This window comes from Miniopterus natalensis, chromosome 15 (genome assembly GCF_054644295.1).
Source record: "Miniopterus natalensis isolate mMinNat1 chromosome 15, mMinNat1.hap1, whole genome shotgun sequence".
Taxonomy (NCBI): domain Eukaryota; kingdom Metazoa; phylum Chordata; class Mammalia; order Chiroptera; family Miniopteridae; genus Miniopterus; species Miniopterus natalensis.
In genome coordinates, this window is record NC_142095.1 from 49,557,296 (window position 1) to 49,581,469 (window position 24,174).

Here is a 24,174-nt window from a genome sequence, read left to right on the forward strand (position 1 = left end):
CTGGATGTCCGGGAGGTGCACTTCTACTTAGCGCTTCCTCTCAAATATTTAATTCTGTCCGTGTTAACTTGGCCTTAAGGAGAAACCCTGGGTTTGGGTTTTGCCTAGAAATGCTGGACATTGTATTTAAAATCCTGACCCCGCCCACTTGATGGAAGTAAAAAGCCATCTTCCACAATGAGTTACAGGCTAGAATAAGGGTGCAGAAGGCAGTCTCTCCCTTTCAATACGGTCCACTCTCCGCCCGTCAAAACAAACCTGGGAAGCACTAAGCCTATTACTCTATTAATGTGTACTGTGCCCATTATTTAAAATACCACTTTTTCTGCATGCACTCTTCAAACATTTAGCTATACGAAGAAATCCAATTGGTGGCCTTCCTAATCTAGTTAGAGGCTGTTTGGTTTGTCCCCTGTAGTGTTAAGGCTAAAATTCTACCAACATTTAAAAGCCAGATTTCATACAAAAATCCAAATTTCCAGTTGATTTTGAAAAATAAGGATACCAACATGGATAACTCAACCGGAGTGGTTGCCCCTTTTGACAAATATTTTGCACTGGGGGCGGGGATGAGAAGGTAAGGAAGGGTGGTAAATAGTGATAGAAGGAAACTTGACTTGGGGTGCTGAACACACAATATACAGATGATGTATTATAGAAGTTTACCCCTGAGACCTATATAATTTTATTAACCAATGTCACCCCAATAAATTAAAGAATACTTTTCACTTCAGTCTGCCACAGAACCAACTAACTAATCTTATTATATTCTCTTATTACACCCTTCCTTGCTGTGGTTATTTACCTTACCAGTCCCCTCCCTATATTTGAGAATTTTACCACACTGAAAGGAACCAAGCCATATGGAACTAATTTTCTTTAAAAATTTCTCTCCCACCCTGGCCAGTTTGGCTCAATGGTTAGATCGCCTGCCCACGGACAGAAGGGTCCTGGGTTGGATTCCAGACAAAGGCACGTACCTTAGTTGCAGCCTCAATCCCCATGGTGGGGGTGCATGGGGAAGGCAACCAATTGATGTCTCTCTCCCACATTGATTGTGTGTGTGTGTGTGTGTGTCCCCCTTCCACTATCTCTGAAAAGCAATAGGAAAAATATCGATTACAAAGAAAGAATAAAAAATCCCTCTAAAAAATCCCTCTCCCAAGACTTTTAATTATACAGTCTTGGATAAATGACCTAAAATCTCTAAAACTATTAAGCTCTCAGATGGAGATTCTGCCCCTTCTCACAAGTCTACTTTGAGAATTATTATTGCACCTGTATAAAAGAAGTGCTACATGTTAGTTCCTTCACTTTCAAAAATTTATACTGATTCTGTAACTTTTTAAGTAGAGAAATTTAGCCGATATGATTTTATAATGAAACAAATTATTTGTCAATATGAAGCAAGAAAAAATAGTAAGTGAAAATATAACCCAGTGATATGTAGTCACAAAGCTTCTGAATAGAAGACTGACACCTAAGTCAAAGACAGAGAAAGAGAGAACACATACTACATGTTCCCACCCTGATATGAAAACTCATTTTTCAGTACTTATGCTTGATTTTGTTTTAAGCCTTAAATCTTTCTTGGAGGATGGGGGGGTAACATTTTAAGAGACCTTAATATAAAAATACAGTTATTCCATTTCATTATGTTAGAGCAAATTAAATTAAAACAGTAAATATTTACTGTGGCAAAAATATTAATTCAGGTGCCATAAAATTCTGTATTAGTAATTCTGCTACACATTTAAAAGTTATTCCTACAATACTATAGAACTACTTACTATCCTTTACATTTTTAAAAGTTTCAGGGAGAAAAGTAGACAATATATGATTTTATTAATAAATAGTGTGGAAGCATCAGTGACAACTGTTTAAACATTAAGTTCTTTTAAACCACCATGTCTTGGCTTTAATGTTGTGCATATTGGACTCTATGGCACTGCACGTAAACATGAAAATATTCCCCATTTCCATGCACAGTATTCAGCTCTAACACTATTTACAAATTATCATGGGCAAGGTAACCTTTGGAAAAGTTAATATTCATCTGAACAGCCACAACTGAATGAATATTAAAACAGGTAAGATACAGGCTATGTTCAATATATTCCAGATGTCAAGTTATAACAGTTATTTATAACTTAATTTTCTTATTTTCTTTAAAGGGACATCTTTTGTATATGTGGGTGCTCAAATGAAAACTGGGGAATGCACTCTTTGACCATAATAACAAAATTCACACACAAAAGGATGTCTGCCTCCTCTAAAAGAAGCAATACATTTGCTCATAATGTATTCTCTAGGCATCAATTTCTCATATTATTAATGAAAATGCTTACAAGCACCAACCCCAAATTCTGTCTTCAAGGGAAAGTGATAAAGGTAAAAAAGAGTGACTCATTAAAAAAAAAAAAAGTCAAATTTCAGCAACACTAATGCTAAAAATGAATGAATTAAATTTCTTAGCATCCACAAAGTATAGCATTTCCATAAATTTTCTATTATATGCAGATTTATTGTCCTTAAGAAGTAAAATGAAGTTTGAATAATACTGTCTGTGGTGTGGTGACATCAGCAACTGCCAGTTCTTGTCCATCAACAAGTCCCAATTCTAAAACAGAAAAAGTATAATTAACCCAAGAGGAAAAAAAAGTCTCAACAAAAACAATACCACCACCAGATATACAAACTACAGAATATTGTAGTTGAGATAAACATCAAAACCCAGTTCTCTTTAATCAAGGCAATATTATATTTGCTTTCTTTAGAAATTTTTATGTATTCTACTAAAAGAGCAATTCTATTATTATTTCTAAAGATATAAGTAATTATGATGAAATCATCATTTGGAGGTATTAAGAGCAAATCTAGAAGGGTCTGTTACTGAAGCTGATCAGTAAATGTACTCATTTAAAATACCTTTCAATGTCTTGGAGAGATTTGGTCTTGTTCGTTCTTCAATGGAGGTTACCGACTAGAAAACAAAATTATTTTAATGTAAAACACATTAAATAAAATTAAACTTTTAATATAATTATGAAAGAAAGAAAATCTGAACACTTATCACCTGTAAGTAAAGTGTTCTATTTTTTCCCTCTAATGTGGCTGTGATGGCTGGAGATTTCATCTGCCTAATTATAAGGGGGGAAATCAAAGGTCACTTTTTAAAAAACAATTCTAGTCTTTAAAGTTTTAAAATCTCAAAAATTATTTCTACAACACAACAGAAGTCCAGAACACTTACAAAGAAGCACTATTGGTTAGATAATCCAAAACCTCCTGTAGCTTTGCTGATGGAGAAAACTGAATATTTTGTGGAAGCTGGCTACAAGCTGGACAGTTTTCCTACACACATAAAAAACAATAAATCATAGCAGCACATGTACCAACAACAGTCTCTTTATAATAATGAAGTAAAAATGAACTTGTTTTATAACCATGTGTATTTCCTATGAACAAATGTTTACGCTTTAGAAACCTATGCCTTTCATAATAGGCCATTTTTCCTAAGTTAATTTGCTACACAGGCTACACTACAAAAGATATACAGTGACTAAGGTTCTAGAAGTTAGAAAATGCTTAGGGTATGGGCAATTTCATTTATATTTCTAACCAGTAATTAATATTTAAAAATCAAAGTATGCATGATCAAAACAAGTTTTCATTAGTACAATACTACTAACCTTTCTCTCTGCTTCAAATGTGTATGTGTACAGTCCATCTACATCATTGAATACCAAGTAATTATTAAGGGGAATGTATGCACTGTAATGAAAAAATGTCCACATTTACATAACTGAGCCAGATCAAAACAAATTTACATCCATATTAAAAATAAAACTCATTACCTTGTGGCTATTTTAAAAACCTCAGTGGCACACACAGCTGAAAAGGGGAGAAAATAAGGGTGCTTTAACTCAATGAAAATTAGACATTTAAAATTAGAACATTTTAAGAAAGTTGATTGTAAATCAGAACAGTTAAATTTACAAGGCTATTGATTAAAAATAGATTAAAGTATATACTCATTTTTAAAATACTGAAAAAGTAACATATTTTATATTTGTTTTGTATAATCCAAGTGATAAGAATAACATTTCATGTTTCCCTTCCTCCTCTTCAGATTAATGAGCAGCTTGTTACAGTGATTAAAAAGAAATGGTACAAAAATGTCTGCTTACTACAGAGCACTTTATGACATAATACAATACAAATTATATACAAGGTCCAATAGCTTATTCTTTTTTGGACAGTTTAATTATACCATCCATCTTAGAAGATATAAAATTCCTATTATACCAGTTTTCTGAGATCCAGAAGCTGCAAAAATGTCAATTTAGGTATTAAATCAAAAATTAAAGGAAAGAAAGCATTATGTAATGGCCTTTTTAAACTCACCTGCAATGACTGCATTTGTGGAAGCTACTGCAGGAATGATTCGTTTCACTACGCCTGAAAAAATACACTGATTAAAACAGGATCATTTCTTTCAAAAAGTAGGTATCTTAAGTTAGACAATATGATTTATTAAATATCATTTTCCACAACTTGATTTGTCAGGCTTTCAAGTGACAAAATAGACTTAAGTTGAGCCATGAAACTACTTTGTTCCACATTCCCATCATTTTGTAGCATGTTCAGATTCTTAAGGAAGTTACAGTAGCAAAGAAAAGGAAACTCTTCACTAAGCTTCAAAGAAAGATGGGATCATAATATAATATGGCTAACCACTGGTGTTTAGTGTGCTCCAGGCACACTGTGAAAATTAAGCGTATTATCACTGACTTTTCCTAGTATCCTTACATTCGTCGTATCACTCTGACTTTAAGGACAAAGAAAATGGGGCTGAGAGAAACGAAACCACACCCACAGCCATACCCCTAGTAAGTGATGGGGGTAGTATATGAGACCCAAATCGCCCCCAAGTGCACAATCTTAACCAACACATGACATAAAGCTGTACCAGTATGGTCTGGGTAAACTATGAAGAATAAGAATTACCTAACTTTTCCTCAGCCATTTGGTTCACAAAACTCTACAACAAAGAAACTGCTCCACATTATTATCTTCACTCTAAAACTTGCACTACACAAAACAGTAAACACAGTTCTCTAGTTCTACCCTACCTTTTATATCAGTACTCAGATTAGGAATGAACAAAGCTCTACCTTAAACAACTTTTAAGTATTAAATATCTATTTTATAGCTACATCTGAACTGTTCACTTTAGAAAACAAAAACTACAAAAGCAAGTAACCATATTAATTATGGTGGGGTGGGAGGGAGCATGAAAGATGGGACTCCCAGTGTGGACAGGTTTCAAAAACTTCAGAAAAGCAGCAAATATCTAAGAAGGCACGAAGTCAGTTCTAAGTCTGGAGGGCTGTTTTTAAAAAGTTGTTTCTGACCATATGATTACGTATAACTTCAGAGCAGGAGAAATAGGGAGGAGCCAGCCTGATGATGGTTAAACTGGATGCTCTCCAGTGAGCCACATATAGGAAGACGTACTGAAAGGAGGAGCAGATAGTCACAAACAGGATGGAGTAGAAAAGACATTGCCCAACAAAAGCACTGCCAAAAGGACAGACTCCCCGAAACCTCCATCCTTCAAAAAAGCTGGACTTCACGTCCCGTTTTGCTTCTGTACTCCTTGTAAAGGCCCTCAGTCGTCAGGCTGCAAAGCATGCACCCTGCTCAATGGTACAGAGGATGAATGAGAGTACACACAGGAAAGAGCTTCCAGTTCCTGATCAGGGCCAGCTGAACTCATCTGTTAATTCAGACCATTACCAAATCAGTACTATATGCCAGACACTGTTACGCAAAAACAGAAATAAAAATAAATCACCTGCTTTTATAGAGCTTTCATGCTGGTGTGGGAGATAACACTTAAGTACATTAGAAAATTTCAGATACTGAAGAGTTCTATGAAGAAAAGTAAAACAAGGTACATGTTAACAGCTGGATGGTCACAGAGGACCTCTTTGAGGAGGTGGTGATTTGAGCTGAAACCCAAACCATAAGAAAGACATGGCCACGCCAATGACTTAGGGAAAGAGCATTTCTGTAGAATAAACAGCGAGGGCAAAGGCCCCAGAGCATGGATATATGAGAGTGTAAGTATAAAGTATTTCTTGCATAGAAAAGTGAGACCACCATTAGTTCTGAGCAATTATAAAAAGATAAAATAGTAAATGGCTAAGAAGTCATTTTCGGTAAATGATCAGGAGAAATGGTTAAGACATGAGCAGCCAGCCTTGAGATCCAAGGAAGAGCAGTCCAGGCATAAGGATCAGGAGTACTAGGGCTCTCACATGGGAATGAGCTTGGTATGTTCAAGGAACACAAAGCAGGTCAGAAGAGGGGGAGTATAGAAAGCAGCAAGGAGTGTGTAAGAATGGAATTTTCAAATGACATTACTAGAACATCAGTGTATATAAGGAAATAATCACAGAAGAGAAATGGCAGATTTTCAAAAAGAAGACAAAATTTCTTTCTTGGGAACTTGGCAATGATTTTGGATGAAATTCTATAAAGGATGAACTGTGAGTACCTAGATTAGGAAGCATTGATCACGAAGACTGAGCATTATGATTGCTCACTGAGACAAGTCATGTTGGACTAGTCTCACTTAGTTACTATGACTAGCTTGGCAACCCAGGGAAATATGGAAGACAGTATATCCAGGCTTCAGTAGAACATCCGGAAAGATCTTTCATGACATCCTTGTGAACAAGAAAAAGAAATAGCAGTATTCAAGAAAGTCAGATCAATGGAAGAGATAAAATCTAAAATCTAGGGCAGATCAAAAGTATGATTCAGTTGTCAATTCTCTGCCAATTCGGTCTTGCAGGTGTTGCTTAGCAATTGCATACATGGAGAAAACTAGATTTTAGTAGACAATTACCTCAAAAAGTTGAAAGTATAGGATCAACATAAACAACAAATAAACAACAAAAACAACCTGCTCTTCTCTAAGAATACATCAATTGTCAGAGTTATCAGAAGGGTATTATCTAAAATATTCTTATTGTAGATATTCTATGCTATATTCTAATCTAATTCAGAGAAGTATGGATAACTGAAGTATGGTTAGAGGAAAACAACCTAATAGGGAGTTAAAGTCATGTGCCATGTCAAAGGGTTAAAGGAACTAGGGAGGTTCATGACAGTGATAAAGATTTGGAGGGAACGTGACCACGGTTCTCAACACGTTAGGTGCTATTACTTGAGGGAGTTAGATTTATACATATATAGTATTCCCTGGGACAATACTCAGACCTAACTAAAGATGGAGACTTCTGCTCAATATATAGAATAACTGTCTAAGTCTTGTCCAACTGTGGAACAGACAGCCCAGGAGGCAATAAACTGCTCTTCAGTGAAAGATAAAGTGACTGAGTCAACTTCCAATACTAAGTAAATAAAAGTCAATGATTTTATTAAACTCCTCCTAGCTAAGTAGTAGTACGGATTCTACAGAGCTCATTTCCCTCATACCAACTTTGGGCACCTGAAAACGATGACTTCCACGGTCCCTTTACTGAACTTCAAGTGATGAAACTACCTAAAATCACATCAATTACTTCCTCCAAAGTATCCCCGGCCAGTAAAAAAGGGATCACCCCAAGATCATTATTCACAGAAATTCACTAACTTACCTTGCGTGAGTCTATACGTAACACCCCTAATGTTATAGTGTGATGCTCTCTCCAGGGATTTTTGGAAAATCCACTGAATATGGTCAGGATCATCTCCATCCAATGGAACCCCTTCTGTCAGGGAAAACAGGAGAGACAGACAGAAACGTAAACATAAGTCAGCTTGTTTTTAACGTAATTATCCAACTGAGTAATATAGACGAATAAATATTTTATGCAATTCTGGATTATGAGATTAGGTTTGTTACCTCCAAAAGGTTGCTCCTTAGGCCACTGCAATATCCTTACATACTCAATACAGTGCTCCGGTAGCCTGGGCATAGATGCAATGGTGCACATGGGAAAATTCACCTAAAACCACAGTTTGCCCGTTTTAGTGGATTTAAAACAATGAATTACTTTAAAAATGTAACTTCTAGTTATGACCTAGTTTGTAAGTTTGTTATAATTCACCTTGGCCTTCCGCTTATAGAAACAAAACTCTCACACCATTAAGGTCTCTAAAAGCACCTGAGTCACTTCATCCAGGCTGACTGACCTGTAAATCAGGGTTCCTTGTATACATTTAACTTTGTTAGACTGTGTAAAACAATGTGCTGAATAAATTCTCAAATACGAGCACTTTGTTATGTTTACCTGATTTAAATCTGAAGGTATAAAATAAAACAAAAGCAAATTCAAGAGTTAAATTAATTCCAAGTGAATACTCATAAACAAATCATAATTCTAACTGCCCTTTAAAGTGGGTGTATAGATTAAAAACCATCTTTGGAAAGGTCATTCTCATCCCCGGTATCTTTATTTCCCTGAAACAATCACAGCAAAGACCAAAAAAAACAGATTATAGCTCTATCCAACATACAGTTTTAAAATTGATCCCTTAATCCCTACTCCCCAAATTAAAAATTAATACTAATTATGAAAATAATAGTATCAAAACTATGATATTCAGTCCATATCTTTCCTCAAATAGAGCAGAATTTCATATTTTATTATCTTTCTTCTTAGCATGATTTTAAAAATATGGTGACCCCTAATTAAAAATCCTACATATTGAATAGATTTAATATTTCAAAGATAATTCCATCCCAAGATACTGTATAACAAATGCAAGTGCTCTGGGGTTACCTGTGGTGGATACAGTTCCAGTGTGCATTCAATACAAGCAGTCATTCCAGGCAGAATCACACGGGCATTTCCTTTAAAACCTTCTGTCCCCCCATCTATCAAAGGGACAATGGAGCTTGGATCTAATACACCGTCTTCATAATTTAGAAGAGATATCTAGGAAAATTATTTGAAGGGTTTAAAAGGAGAGGGGGATAAGAATTCACAAGAAAAAGCACACTGCTGAGTAATTCCACAAGTCAACAGCATGACTGAGTCTAATATATCAAATCAAGGGGTGACGGTATTAGCAGTTTGGGTTCTCACTTGGAAATTAACGACTAGCAATAAACAATGAGGTACATGAACTGAATGGAAATTAAATAAACTGATTTTTCAAAAGCATGATATGCAATTCTCATTTCCAGTGTGTTAAAAGCAATAGCAAGAACCTCAGAGAACTGAACAGTCTTTACCAGCATGCCATTTATCCATCTCCTCGCTATGATAGAGTCCAGTCCGCACACAATTATATGAAATTCTACAAGAAAAAAATGCAAGTTTCATTTTTAAAAGTGCCATGGTACAACATAATTTACACCAAGAAAATACAAAAAAAAAAACCTTTTTAGTATAATACACACACACACACACATACACACCCCTCTCCTAATCCTTGAATAATCCTTACTCAAGTCAGCATAGAAAAATGCAGTCAATGGTGTCAAGTAAGAATTAAAACAATGGCACTGTGCTCTTTTCAATCCATCAACAACCTTACTGAAAACACCACCAAGAGACGAAAACAACTGAATAGCCGTCAAATAGCAATTTTCAAATAGCGACCAACTGAAAAACACTTAGAATTCAGTGAGAGTTGAATTTCAAATGAACTTACGTCGATAGAAAGTGTCGTTAAAATCCTGGATCTTGTTGAAATGTCTGAATATAAGTAAAGGAACTTGAGCTGCTACGTTCAAAACTTGTAAAGTGAATTTGACAATAACATAAAAAAACTTATGTGTATTTAAAACGAAATAGATAAATTTCAAAATAGTGGAATTCAAGGACTGACAAAATGAACATAAGCCACCTCCTGACAAAACTGCTTTTCTAACACTCCTCCCCAACTACTTATACTTAGTCTCATCCCGGAACGCCCATATTTATGCATCTGTAAAATTTTCTACTCTGCTTTCGTTTTTATATAAAATGATGAGCCCTGCCTGCCCAGTGTAGCTCAGGGGTTGAGCACCAACCTATGATCCGCAAAACTGAGGTTCGTTCCCAGTCAGGGCACAGGCCCAGGTTTCAGGCTCGATCCCCAGCAGGGGGAGAGCAGGAGAGAGCCGATCAATGACCCTATCTCATCATTGATGTTTCTCTCTCTACCATTCTCAAATCAATAAAAAAAATTTTTTTTAAATATCATGGGCCTTGGGAAAGTAGCATGTGTGTCCGCAACCGTCAGCATCAAGCCAAGAGGCAATAAACATTTGTTTAGTGAGGGGAACAAGCATATCATAGGTCATATTCACAGCTGGGTGATTTGAAGAGTTACTGCAAAGCTAATTAAAACAAAAGCCCCAGAAGTTTCCAAAAACTTTTCAGTTGCCAATGACTTGTTATTGTTGGTTTTTCTGAGGAGTGGGGGTAGGGGTGGAAAGAGGTATGACTTTTTTTCTTCCTCCCTCATTTTACTATTTTCCAAGTCTCTCGGTTTTACCCAACCAACCCCCATCAGCAGTCTTACCCTGCCTGGAGGCTGCAAAAGGAATCCCATTCAAAACTGGTTGGGTATGAATCAATCATAGCACTTAATATTTTAACAACCCATAATGCAAAACACTTAAATTTTTCTAATGGAGTAATTTTGTTAAATAATATATAAATTATACTTCTCTAAAATTACAATAAATAATCCATTATATATGTTTTTAAAGCAAAATAGAAAAAGAGGAATATATAGTTGCCCTAGATTTATTTTGACCTACAAACAAAGCTATGGAAAAATTAATTCGATACTAGCTCTCACCCATTCAGAACTCCGTTTCTTTTGAAGTCAGGCAAACAGGACATAAGTGGCAACCAGAACAGAAAGGTCAAGAGAACCCAAGCAGCCCTAGTCATTTTTGCTCAGTGGTGAGAATGTCAGTCTGCAGACTGAAGGGTCCTGGGTTCGATTCTGGCCAAGAGCATGGATCCCTGGCCCCAGCTGGGGCACGTGTAGGAGGCAAACAATTGATGTGTCTCTTTCACATCGATGTTTCTCTCTCTCTCTCTCAAAAGCAATGGGTAAAATGTCCTCAGGTGAGAATTAAAAAAGAAAACCAGAGCAAACACTGGAGGAACAGCAATAAGGGAGGGCCCCATGGAGCCAGACCAAGAAATCCCACCTCCTGCAATTCTACAAAATATCCAAAGTTTCCCAGATCTGAATAATGGGGATAGACAAAGTGTACATTTTTTTTCTTTCTCCCTAACAGGGGCCTGCATTTGCATCTTTATACTTTTTATTTTTAAGTAACAGATTCACAGGAGTTGCAAAGATAGTACAGAAAGGTCCTATATCTTTCACCAGGTTTCCCCCAAAGGTTGTATCTTACATTAGTATAACAAAACCAGGAATGTGACATTGGTACAAGTGTGTATCATTGTGTCATGTAGATCTGTGTAACCACCAGTCTAGACACACAACAATCGATCAGCACAAAGATCTCCCTCATGCTACCCACTTTGAGTCACCCCTTCCCTGGCCCACCATGCCTAAGCCCTGGCAATTATTGATTTACTCTCCATCTCCATAATTTTGTCATTTGAAGAATGTTATATAAGTAGAATCATACAATATATGACCTTTTGAGACTGGCATTTTTCATAAAGCGTAATGCCCTTGACGTCCAAGCTATTGTTTCATTAGTTTGTACATTTTAATTGCTCAGTATTATTCCATAGTATGGCTGTGTCACATTAAACAATTCACTTACTGATGGCTGTTTTGGTTGTTAAGAGTTTGGGGCTACTACAAATAAAGCTGTTATGAACAATCAAGAACAAGTTTTTATGCAGACTTAAGTGTTCATTTCTCTGGTATAAATGCCCACAAATGAAACTGCTGGGTGATAAGGAAAGTGTATGTATGTTTAGGTTTTTAAGAAATAAACTACTTTCCAGATGGTTATAGTATTTTATATTTCTCACCAGCAATGAGTGATCCAGTTTTTCTGTACCTTTGCCAGCATTTGCTATTATTTTATTTTAGCTAGTCTAATAGGTGGACTAGTAATATTTCAATATGGTCATAATTTGGATTTCTCTCATAGCTAAGATGTTGAACATCTTTTCATGTGTTTTTTCCCATCTTCTTTAGTGAAATATCCTTTCCTTTTTTTGTCCATTTTCTAATTGCATTATTTTTACTGTTGAGTTTTGAAAGTTCTTTATATATTCTACATGTGAGTCCTTTGTCAGATACCTGCTTTCTAAATATTTTCCAATCTGCAGCTTGTCTTTTCATTCTCTTAACAGGGCCTTTCACAAAGCAAAAGTTTTTAATTTTGATGAAGTTCAACTTATCAACTTTTTTCTTTTGTGTATCATGTTTTTAATGTGGTCAAAGGACACTTCACCAAACTCTAGATCCCCAAAATTTTCTCCTTTGTTATCTTCCAAAGTTTTGCAGTTTTATATTTGACACTTAAACCTATGATCCATTTTGAGTTACTTTTTGTAACTTTGAGGGTTAGGTCGAGATGCATTTTTTTATCTATGGGTATCTAATGGCTTCACCACAATTTGTTAAAGAGATTATCCTTCCTCCACTGAATTGTTTTTGCACCTTTGTCAAGTATCAACTAGCCATACATGCATGGGGCTAGTTCTGTCTTCTCTACTCTGTTCTACTGATCTCTCTCCCTGGCAATACTATGCAGTCTTGATTATTCTTGAAATTAGATAGTAACTCCTCCCACTATATTTTTTCAGCATTATTTTAGGTATTCCTTTGTCTTTCTATATCACTTTTAGAATAATCTTGTCTGTACTGACAAAAATTTCCTGGGATTTTGGCAGAGATTGTGTTAAATTTGGATACAGATATGGGGATAAGTGACATCTTTACTATGTTGAACTGTCCAATTCTTGAACATGAAATATCTATTTATTTAGATCTTCTTTGATTTCTTTCATCAGCATTTTGCTGTTTCCAGCATATAAACCCCACATATTTTATTCAGCCCTAAGGTTTTTGAGTGGTTGTAAATGGCATTGAATTTTAAATTTCAGTTCCCCACGTGTTCACCACCAGTACGTAGATATACAATTGTATTTTGAAATATAATTGATGACTCTGTGTCCTATAGGATTTTCTACACAGCAAATCCCATCTCCTGAATTTCTATAAAATAATAAAAATTCCCCTGATATAAAGGTGTGAAAACCAAGTGTGAATGCTCTTTTTTAAAAACATACTTCTTGTAAAAGTAAACTGACTCTGACACAACTTCCATTTGGTTAATAATATATTGACTCTATTCTGTCTGCTACTTAAGGAGACACAAAGATTAACTGGATCCAGCCTAGGGACTTAGTCTAGTAGAGGAGACATGCAGCTGATCCTGAACTTAAGGGGCAATAACGCAGAATAAATGACAGTACTGACTATAGAAGCATAATTTAAAAATTAGGGCAAAAAAATGTATATAACCTTAAAGAAAGAACTGGAAGAAATCAGAGCAAAATGTTACTGCTGCTGATCTTTGTCTTTTTGCTTATCCGCATTCTCTGTGTTAAACATGTCTTTCATAGCAAAGAAAAAAACAAAACCTTTAAAAAATTAAGTAATTTTTTTTTTGTCAAAAGGATACGGAACTACAGTGCAATTAGGAACTCGGTCATTTAGAAATTCCGCAGCAACTTCAGCTTTAGGTCTTCCAACATCTTTAGGCCTACAGGAAAAATTATATTTATCATTCATGATATAAATCTAGATGAGCTACATAATTTCAAACATAAAAATATCCGCATTAATTAGAGAATACTGAGAATACTTAGAAGAAATATTTTTATCTAAGTATTTGTGATGAATAATCAGCCAGTCAACACCAAATGCCAACCCTTGTTGATGTTCCAAATTAAGTAGTTACAAGTACTGACACATGTAAGTATTTAGACGAAAATGTGGAGTTTTATTCCTCTAGGTAAAGCATAATAATGGCATGTTTCCTGGCCATTTCTTACTGTAAAAAAAATTATCCCAGACCTAGAGTCTTTCAGTATCTACCCTGCACCCCAGAACTTCAAAGTGTTACTACACATGTCTTGGCTGACATACACACAATGAGATTCATTCTCGGGATGCAGGAACCTTCATTTATCCCATTTTGTGTCCCATAAGAAGTGGTAACCACTGCCCAGCCAATGTGGTTCAGTGGTTGAGCGTTGTCGAGCTATGAACCAGGTGATCACTGATTAGATTCCTGGCAGGGCACATGCTGGTGTTTCAAGCTCGATTCCCAGTACCGGGTGTGCAGGAGGCAGCCAATAGATGATTCTCTCTCACCACTGATGTTTCTCTCTCTCTCCCTCCCCCTAAAATCAATAAAATCATATTTAAAAAAAAAGAAGCTGTAACTCCATTTTTGAAGAAGGAATAATTCCGAAGACTTTACCTAAATTGCAAATGTCACCCATATTTTCATGAAGCTAAAACTAGAAGGCCTCGAAAGATCCCTGCTAGATAATAATCACAGCTATAAATAAGAAATGCTGCCCAGCTGGGCGTGGCTCAGCAGTTGAGCATCGACCTAGGATCCAGGCGATCAGGGTTCGATTCCTGGTCAGGGTATATGCCCAGGTTGCGGGCTGCAGCCGATCAATGACTCTCTCATCATTGATGTTTCTATCTCTCTCCCCACTCCCTTCCTCTCTCTGAAATCAATAAAGATATATTTAAAAAAAAAAAAAAAGAAAGAAATGGTATGAGTTCTGTCGTTTCATCTCAGTGCAAATGATACATTCTTTCCTAACACGTCCTCATTGTCCTCAGGGAGGTCAGTCCCTCACACACGGACCCAGGAGGAGTTCCACTACTGCTCTTCACAATGTATTTCTGTTATGTACATGTCTATCACACCTGCTAGACAGAACACCAGGAAGAACGACCATACTCTTCTCTCCTTGTATTCCTTCATATCTAAGTACAGAGTAAACACTTTAAAAATAATAATAAAAATTTTTAAATCAATGTGCTTATTAGAAATATTGTATTTAAAATTGGAATATTAAAGAAAAATACTTTAATGAGTCAATTTTCTTCTCTCCAATAAAGCAGTGTTCTTTTTTCATTCAAAACTTACGGTAAGAGTTTTATTCTAACTTTGTCCTAACTTGCAACAGAAAAGGCTCCAGCATAAATCAAGGAACTTGATTTCAACCACTCTGGACACAGAGCTCTTCAGGAATGTAAAAGGGATAAAGGAGACTTTCAAGAGTCTTTTAAGGTGTGGATTGTATGTGCTTTCACAGTAGATCCAAAACAAAGTAACTCCTGGATTTTTTTTGTGGGTCTTTTTGCAAGTTTACCATTCCAGGGTTAGGGAATCAGATTGTTTCACCTAAAAGCTGCACCTTGAATACAAACATTTGGCCTAATTACTTAACCTTGAAAACAACCGTGAAGGTTTGATGAGAGTAAATGAGGTAACATAAAGAGCCTGCTTAGAAAGTACTTTATTATACATCCTAAGCACTCAATACACGTTAACTATCATTAAGACCTTTCATTATTTTAGCCACAAATTAAAGGGCATGGCCATTATTATCATAACCAGTTAATTCAGTGGTGGTTTTTTAAAAAACATTTATACACCAAAATTAGTTAGACTGGCAAGGGCACCAAAACTTTTCTATAGAGAAGGAAAATTTCAAGAGTTAAAAAATAAAGAAAAAAAACAAAAAGTTAAATGGAGAGTTCACATTGCAAATTTCATTAACTTGACTTAGTTTAACCTTCAATCTCTTTAAGAACTTCCACAAAGATAGAGGTTATGCCAATGCTGAAACTTCACCCTGCATACCCATGATTAAATGATTGCTTTGTCAGTAACCTATTCACTATTGAAAGATGAAAAGTTCATTACCTCTCCACATCTGTAATTCTTTAACTGAGAGACACTTTTATGGAGCCGCTTAAACCCTACATGTTACATAGTAACATCCACTAATGAACTTTTCCTCATATCTGTGTATGTGTGCCATCTCCAGTTTTCAAAACTCTCTAACAAGCCATTCCAAGATGATTCTGTATTTCATGTATGTCTAAGGTAATGATCCCTTTGTTCCATTTCAACTGCTCTGTTTTCTCTGTATCATTCTTCATCTCCTTTCCCCTTCTGTAAAAAGCTCATACTCCATCACAACATCACTGTCCCAGTCACCACTCAGATACTAGCTCACATGTCCCCACCAATGTATCTCACTAGGGCCTAATATTCCGGCTACTGGTATCTTATGAAATCACCAGAAGGCTGAACCCTGTGCCTTCAGAGCACAACTACCCCCAAATCACATAAACTTGTTGGAAATTTGTTAGACATTAAAACTTACCTAAATAAAAACTGCCTATTTAGATTGGAAACATCTATAGTGTCCATGTCTATAACATGAATCTGTCTAAAACCAGACAAAGCCTGTGGAGATAAAAAAATCCAATTAAGCAGAAATTTTCTCACATTTGAAAAATTTGAGACTTATTTTCAACATAATCCTAAATCCACATATGCTCAATAGTAAGTTCTGCATGATCATATTCGACCGCTATAGAGATTACGAAGTATGTAACATTTATGTTCTTGGCAAGGTCAAAATGTGTAGCTGCCCAGTTTTCAGCAGTCCATAACCAAAGAGAACTCAAACTTTCCATAGCTGTTTTATAATCTCATAAACACATCTGTAAAGTGTGCTGCTCTGCTGCTGCTAGATACTTTGATTTTACCAGTCTTACTATTGTACTTACTAGTCGTTTTTCAGAATGTCGTTAAAAGCAATTCACACAAGCTTTATCTCAGCTTATATAACATTAAGCATGCACGATTCAGAGATAACTATTATAAGGTACATATCATAAACACACACAGGTACACTGCACATGTAAAAGAAATAGCTTAGAAGTACTGAGTCAAGAACGAGCAATCGAAACAGCTAGGGAAGAATAAAACCTGCTGTGTTTCAGTGACAATGCCACGCATCCTAACAGTACAACCACTGCTCAAATTTACCAGCAGAAGCGAAAAAAATTAAGTTGCATTAATTAATTATGCTTTTCTGGCCTTGGTCAGTTTAAGTAATTCAATTAAAGCACTCGTTAATAATTTCCCCATTTTTATGCCCCTATGGTAACAAAAAACCCTCAAGAAAGTTGTCCATACTTGCTCTCTCAAACTCCCTCTTGTGCTTATGTCTAAACAAATGTTCCCTCACACCACTCCACTGAAAGGCACTGGTCTAGATCACCAGTGAACTCCCTGGTGAACTCCCAGGCCACCTCCAGCGGCCTTACCCTCTGAAGTCTTCAGCACTGTGTAGGTCAACTCCTCAGAGCACGTTCTTCACTTGGTCCTACATGCACAAGAGCCTGACCACTCTTACCACACTCAGCTTTCCACCCTCTTTACTGGCTAGATTCTAGAGTGCCCTTGTGCTTAGTTCTGGTGATCTTGGACAATCTTATAAGCATCATCCAACAGACATCTCAACAGTTTCCAAAACTAAACTCAACCATTCCTGTTCACCAACCCCACCAAATCTGTCCTCCCAGTCTCCTCATGTCAGTGAATGCTAATGCCATCTTTCTAGTTGCTCAGGGAAAACCTTGTTGTGTCATCTTTGGCTCCTTTCTCTCTCATGTCCCACAACCAATCCATGAGCAAATCCTACTGACTCCATCTTCCAAATATATCCATCATCTGACTGCTTCTCACTACCTCCGACACTACCCTGTTCCAAGTCAGCCATCTCTGGCCTCGATGACTGCAAAACCTTCTCCCTAGCCTCTCAGCTTCCTCCTCTATCTTTCCTGCAGTCTTTCCTCAGTACATCAGCCACAGTGATCCAGGTTAAAAGGCAGATCAAGTCAGCTCATCTGCCTAAATCTCTCCAATGACTTTCTCAGAGTAAAAGGCTAAGTTCTTATAGTAACCTCCAAAGCCTTTTGTGATACTCATTTCAAACACCTTCATCTCCCATTACCTCTCGAGCATCCTCTCTGAAAATACTTCCCCTTACCCACTTCTGCTTTAGCTATGAGGACCTCCTTGTTGTCCTGGAACATAATAGTCATTCTCCCCCTTCAAAGCTTTTGCACCTGTTGGTCCCTCTATCTAGAATGTTCTTGCTCACCCTTTGCTCAAATAGCACCTTTTCATAAACCTCTTTCCTTTCCACCAGGCTGCCTATCTTCCACCTTTCCTTTCTCCAAAACATTACCATCTGACATACTATGTATTTTACTTGTCATTTTCCTTCCCCTAAAGTGTAAGCCCCACAAACACCTATCTATATTGTTCAATCCTCTCTCTCTAAAAATCAATTTAAAAAATAATGTTGCCTAACCAGCATGGCTCAGAGGCTGAGTACTGGCCTATGGTCCAGGCGATCCCAGTTGGATTCCTGGTCAGGGCACATGCTGGGGTCGTGGGCCCAATCCCCCGTAGGGGACCTGCAGGAAGCAGCCAAATGGTTCTCTCTCCTCATTGATGTTTCTATCTCTCTCTCACTCTCCCTCCCTCTCTCTGAAATCAATAAAAACATAGCTTTTAAAAAATTAGCGACATTCTTTAAAAATAATGTTGCCCTAGCCAGTTTGGCTCAGTGCAGGAGGCAACCAATTGATGTGTCTCTCTCACATCATGCCTCTCTCTCTTCCCCCCACTTCCACTCTCTGAAAAGCAATGGAAAAAAAATCCTCAGGTGCGGATTAAAAATAATTATTATAATGTTAATGTCATATTTTTTTTTTTTTTAGAATGAGCCTTGGGGGGCTTACAAAAAATTTTTAAAAAGATGTGTATCTCTTGAGTACTTAAGTCTGATATAAGCAAAGTAAAACTGAAAACCCTCAGTTCTCTTCTTTAGTGTAAGAGGGTATCATAATGCAATAAATAACATGGCCACTCCTAAAGTTGCTTGATGATTACTCTTCAGATCTAATCTTCAATTACTTTACATTTAAAATTAGTACATAGCTCATTTGCAAATAACAGCTTCAAACTGGAAAAAGTTAAGCATTGGGGAACGTGTGCAGACAGTGCCTATCGAAACCACTGCCACCCTTCCCTTCCAGAACTCTGGTTCACACAGTCAGTATTTATTCCTGATAAGGTACTGTCATTTTTGGTACCCAGAGTACATCATACATACTGCTATTTCTTTTGTGAGTTGTCTCCCCACTGAAACTTCAAATTCATTAAGGACAGAGACCATGATGATCTACAAACCCCACAGAACCCAGCACCGCACTAAGTACCATGAAGTGTATTAAGTTTTTGCAGTATCACTGGGAGTGATGTTAGTACTTCCTAGCAAAATTAATATGGTTGTTTATATTTAAACTTTAGCCCCAAGGCCGACTCTTTAGGTTGTTTATCTGGTTCTTTTACTCACTTCATTTTTTAAGGAGTCTACCATAGCATTTCCACTTTTCTACACTTCAATGGAGGCCTGGCATATATTAGTTCTTAATCAATTCACTTATTTAAAAAAACAAAAAAACACACCCTACTTTGTGGTTATCAAAAGTCAATGAAACTGCCCGCCAGGCGTGGCTCAGCAGTTGGATCCAGGGGATCGGGGTTCGATTCCTGGTCAGGGCACATGCCCAGGTTGCGGGCTGCAGCCGATCAATGACTCTCTCATTATTGATGTTTCTATCTCTCTCTCTCCCTCTCTTTTCCTCTCTCTGAAATCAATAAAGATATATTTTTAAAAAAAAAGTCAATGAAACTAATTAACTAAATCAAAAATTATGGATTTCCAATCCATATATAAAATAGTTTCACTAAATAGTACCCTCTCTTAAAATGATACTCACTAAAAACAAATTAACCCATGGTTCAGTAAAAAAAAAACACTTGTAAGAAATGATGACCTGAATTAGATTCCAGGCCCACTACTACCACCCAGAAAAGTGAGGTAAATCATCTAACCTCTGACCCACAGGTCTGCCCTATCTAAGTAGGTTATCTTAAGGAATGAAAGAAATAATAAATACTTGCAAACTGCATGTTAAAATATGAATTACCAGTTTTGTTATTTTGTTATTTGAAATTAATGAGCACTTTGCAAGAGGAAGCACAAAGACTTCTTTTAAAGAACAGAGAAGAAAAACAGAAGAATTTCTATCAATGATTTTATAATTGAGAACTTTACAATTTAAGACTGTGTGGAATCTCATCTGAACTTATCTAACAAAGGCTCAAGACAGATGATTAATAATCATAATAAAGAAATTTCCTACTATGACAGAAAAGGAAAATTACCACAAAGGAGAAAAAAATACACATTATATATATATGCATGTATATAATGTGTATATATATATATATACATTACCAGATTTTTCAGGAGCTCACATCCTAAGCCGCCAGCTCCAATGACTAGAACTTTACATGTATCTAACAAAAACTGGAGAGACTGTAAAGAATGAAAAGGCGTATTAAAACCTAGTTATAAAAAATGTAAGTACCATCAATACAACAAGCTATAGTTTCTGATGTTCCCACAAAAAATGCAAATGAGGATCAAGAGTAGACTTTCTATTTAATAAACTCTTAAATTTATGAACAAGGTAGAACCAGAAATTCTATTACCCTCATGATTTCAGAGCATTTCAAGTTCAATGTTTTTACTCTGACTTTTATTGCATGAAATTAAAAGGCTACTTATAAAAGCTATGCCTAAAGGTTATCTTTTTTTTTAAGCTTGAAAGGGGATGGAAAGCATCAAATTCATTATTTAACTGACTTCCTAAAAAGAGAAAAGTGTAAAAATCTTAACCAAGGATCAACCCGGCTGGGTGTGGTTCAGCAGCTGAGCATCGACCTAGGATCCAGGGGATCACGGTTCGATTTTCAGTCAGGGCACAAGCCCAGGTTGTCAGCTCTGTCCCCAGCAGGGTGCGTGCAGGAGGCAGCCAATCAATGACTCTCTCATCATTGATGTTTCTCTCTCTCTCCCTCTCCCTTCTTGTCTCTGAAATCAATAAAGATATATTTAAAAAACAAAAAAACAACAACTGAGGATCAAACACTGTACAAGGTGTTTAAAGGTCAGGAAGAAAAAAAAAAGGTAAAATTCTTAGAAAATTGCTTATCGACAGAAATACAATTTAAAACAATCACTTAAGTATCTTAAATTATAACGCAAAAAAAAAAAAATCCAAGCACAGGAAAATAAGGTGCACTGAAGAAAGGCAGAAACCGTCAATTCTGTCCAAACACTAACGGAGAGAAAAGTTATTCTGATGAAACACTGGTACAACCCAAGAGTCTGTAGCTTACTTCTAGGAGCAGCACAATATTTCTATTTCAAAACAGTATCTTTTTACAAACAGAAAATGGCATAAAAGTTTACTATAAAGGATACTTTTTTCTACCTTGTAATAAAAAAATGTTTTATATAATTGAATATTTGCTTTATGTCAGACACTATCTGTCTAAAATTCTATTCCTGTTTTACAGCAGTAACACAATTGTTAACATGCAATTACTTATATTCAATCCTAAGTAAAGATGCTCATTTAAACTAAATTCCAAAATTTAAACAAGCATATCTAACTTCCTATCAAAATTAATTTCTTATAGCAAAACTAAAAAGGGGAATGTCTCAGAAATCATTTTAAACTGAAATTTAAAGTGTAGCATAAGTTAGAATTTTAAATGATTATAAAGTTATTTTACTCAAAAAATATCAACATACATGAGAAATGTAAAAATGACTCAAATATTAGCCATTTAACTAAAATCAGTTGCAAATATTCACTTTAGTATTCAAGATAACTTATACAATTGTATTAGTATTTTTATTATAAGAGCAAGTGAAAAAGCAAGCACTTTATTTTTTAAACAAAACTATTAGAGGAGTTATTTAAAAATAAATGTTTCTCACTTCAGTGCTGGGTTCGAAATCAGGGTGTGTGAAGGGTCCAGATCGCTCGAGGAACTTCTTTACATGGTTCCAGCGACCTTCCCAGTCTCCAGTGTCCCCACACCCACCATCAACAGCCATTCTGCACAGAACACAGTAAATTCAGCTGCAACGGTCAGTATGAAAAACACCACACCTACAACTACTACGGTTTCCCCAAATGAAAAGGTAACACCAGACCTGCTCAAATAAAAAGGGAATTATTTAATGTGGTTATGCTTATGCTTTTAACTTTTTTCTTGGCTCTTATAGAGTTTGTTTCAAGTTAAGACTTGCATGTGTTTGATGAAATAACTCAGTCTACGAGTTTCTGGAATCCTAAAGCAAGCCAAAATTAAACTTGGAATATTGTTTAATCTGTGAGAAATGGGCTTTTATACATTTGGAATTTATAAAAGATCTTTGCAAACTTCTCCAATCTATCCCTTCAACACACTTGGATCAAGAAATATCAGTTATAAGAGAAGAATAAATATGTAACTCCACTTTCAGAATTGTGATGTTTCATATCTAATATAATTCACGTGTCCTTTCCAAGTTTGAAAGATGTGATTTAAAGATCATTTTTGATGAAAGGAACTTTCACACATTTTTTATCTGAAACAGGTCCCAATTTTCAAAAAAGAGTATCTTTAAATACTATGAGGTAGTTTTGGTTGCCACTGAACACAAAAAGTTTTAGGTTATAATTATGCCACATACAGGCATTGGAAATCTTTTAGAGCATACAACTAAGTGTGTTCTAAGATCGGATTCTTCAGTGCATATTTCATGTGTGGTTGTAATGATTTTTAGTTTTCAAACTTCCTACAACCCCACAACTTCTACATGCAAACATATTATTAATATCCAATTTTTTAAAAAAGGACCAATAAGTATTGCCTAGCAATGAAGAAGACCTTAGGTTTTGCTCCTGTAGCTGGGTTTGGTTCCACAATTAATAGCACTGTGACCTTGAGCTGGTTACCTAACAGCCATAAACCTCATCTATAGATTTTTATAGTTACTTAGGGTAAGAACGAGATAACCCACATAAGAGGCCTTAGTAAAATACTTGGCATATAGCAAGGATTCAAACTTTAACTGTCATTCTAAGCAAAAGCGGAAAGGACAGGTGGGGAGGAACGTGAAATTAACTGCGACTGAAATTCAACTTTCCGAGGCGACGAGCCGCAGCTGGGCTCCTGCGCCCGGCCCGGGCGCGGGGGCACCACACCCACCGCCAGCGCCGGCCCTCCGCGGGCGGGGGCACCAACTACGCCGCGCCCGCCGGCTGGAAAGCACTTTGTTTACATCTCTCACCGCACAAAACTGAGCATCTGATAAGAAACCGGGTGTGTAATAAATGGGCAACATAACCTCTCTGGAGTAAAAACTCTCCTTTATGAGCCAATTATTCTGCAAAAATGATTGACATGCTTAGTCCGAAACCACAGAAACTTCCCATTGGAAGTCTGCAATTAAAGCTATTCTCAGTGCTCACGAAAGGCCAGTATTCCCTTCGTGTTCAGGTTAGGATGCCCTTTTCACAAGGTCACGCCTCTGGCCACTGGGATGTAGGAAGAGGGGCGCAGGTCGCCCCGCTAGACCGCGGGTCCGCACCGGGCGGGCCGTGCAGGCTCCGAGGCCGCGCGGCCCGCGCTCCGGGCGCCCCTCCCAGCCCCCCGGGCCCGCTGCGGCTGGTCCCCTAGGCCTGGGGAGAGGGGAGGCGGGGGTCCCCGGAGAGGGCCCCGGCCTCCCGGCAGCACTAACTTCTCAGCCAGCAGCTCCTCTATTCTCCTTCTTTTCTTCTCCCTAAAAGAAAGAGAGAATAAAAGAAGGGTCAGCATCACGCTACACATTGGGCGCCGCGAAAGGATGGGGGGCGAGGAGACGGGGCGGGAGGTGCGGGGACCCGGGTAGCGGAGGCGACCGCCCACCGCCGCGCTCGGTCACAACCCAGCCCTGCAGGCGCCCTGGAGAAGCTGGGTACTTACGGCTCCTCACCATCCGCCATATTGTTCTCCGCCTCTTCCCAGGCGCCCCCGCGGTGGGCGGGACCCGGCGTGGGGGCGGGGCCTGAGGCGGGACCGGCGGAGCCAGGCGTGGGGCGGGGCCAGGCCGGGGGCGTGGCAAAGTGTGGGGCGTGGCCAGGCTTGGGGGCGGGGCCCGCGGGGCCGGACCAACTTCGCTGATGCACGGGGGGGGCTGCTTT

The 24,174-nt window shown here is 37.4% G+C and overlaps 1 protein-coding gene across 2 annotated transcripts; it reads right to left on the reverse strand.

Annotated features, from left to right (window-relative positions):
• Positions 1-1,821: 1,821 nt before the first annotated feature.
• UBA3 (ubiquitin like modifier activating enzyme 3) lies at positions 1,822-23,978 on the reverse strand. 2 transcript variants are annotated; one of them, XM_087825107.1, is made up of 17 exons: positions 23,957-23,978; positions 21,942-22,062; positions 20,388-20,468; positions 16,386-16,468; positions 13,646-13,726; positions 9,679-9,722; positions 9,257-9,321; positions 8,802-8,957; positions 7,922-8,024; positions 7,674-7,787; positions 4,408-4,461; positions 3,858-3,894; positions 3,693-3,774; positions 3,254-3,354; positions 3,077-3,140; positions 2,929-2,983; positions 1,822-2,620 (listed from the first exon to the last, which is right to left on the reverse strand). In XM_087825107.1, the coding sequence occupies exons 1-17, from the start codon at positions 23,974-23,976 to the stop codon at positions 2,532-2,534; spliced, it is 1,350 nt and encodes a 449-aa protein (XP_087681233.1). In that variant the 5' UTR covers positions 23,977-23,978; the 3' UTR covers positions 1,822-2,531. The 2 variants fall into 2 exon arrangements, with proteins under 2 accessions (XP_087681233.1, XP_087681234.1); XM_087825108.1 differs by lacking the exon at positions 23,957-23,978 and adding an exon at positions 23,733-23,769.
• Positions 23,979-24,174: the final 196 nt, after the last annotated feature.

Bases quoted from the DNA above. Each gene is read 5' to 3' on its own strand.
- UBA3 (XM_087825107.1), bottom strand. From the start codon at position 23,976: ATGGCGGATGGTGAGGAGCC. The intron at 8,958-9,256 runs GTAAAGACTGTT...TAATTTTCCTAG, and splicing joins GATGGATAAATGGCATGCTG to ATATCTCTTCTAAATTATGA. The intron at 2,621-2,928 runs GTATTTTAAATG...TTTCTGTTTTAG, and splicing joins TCTCTCCAAGACATTGAAAG to AATTGGGACTTGTTGATGGA.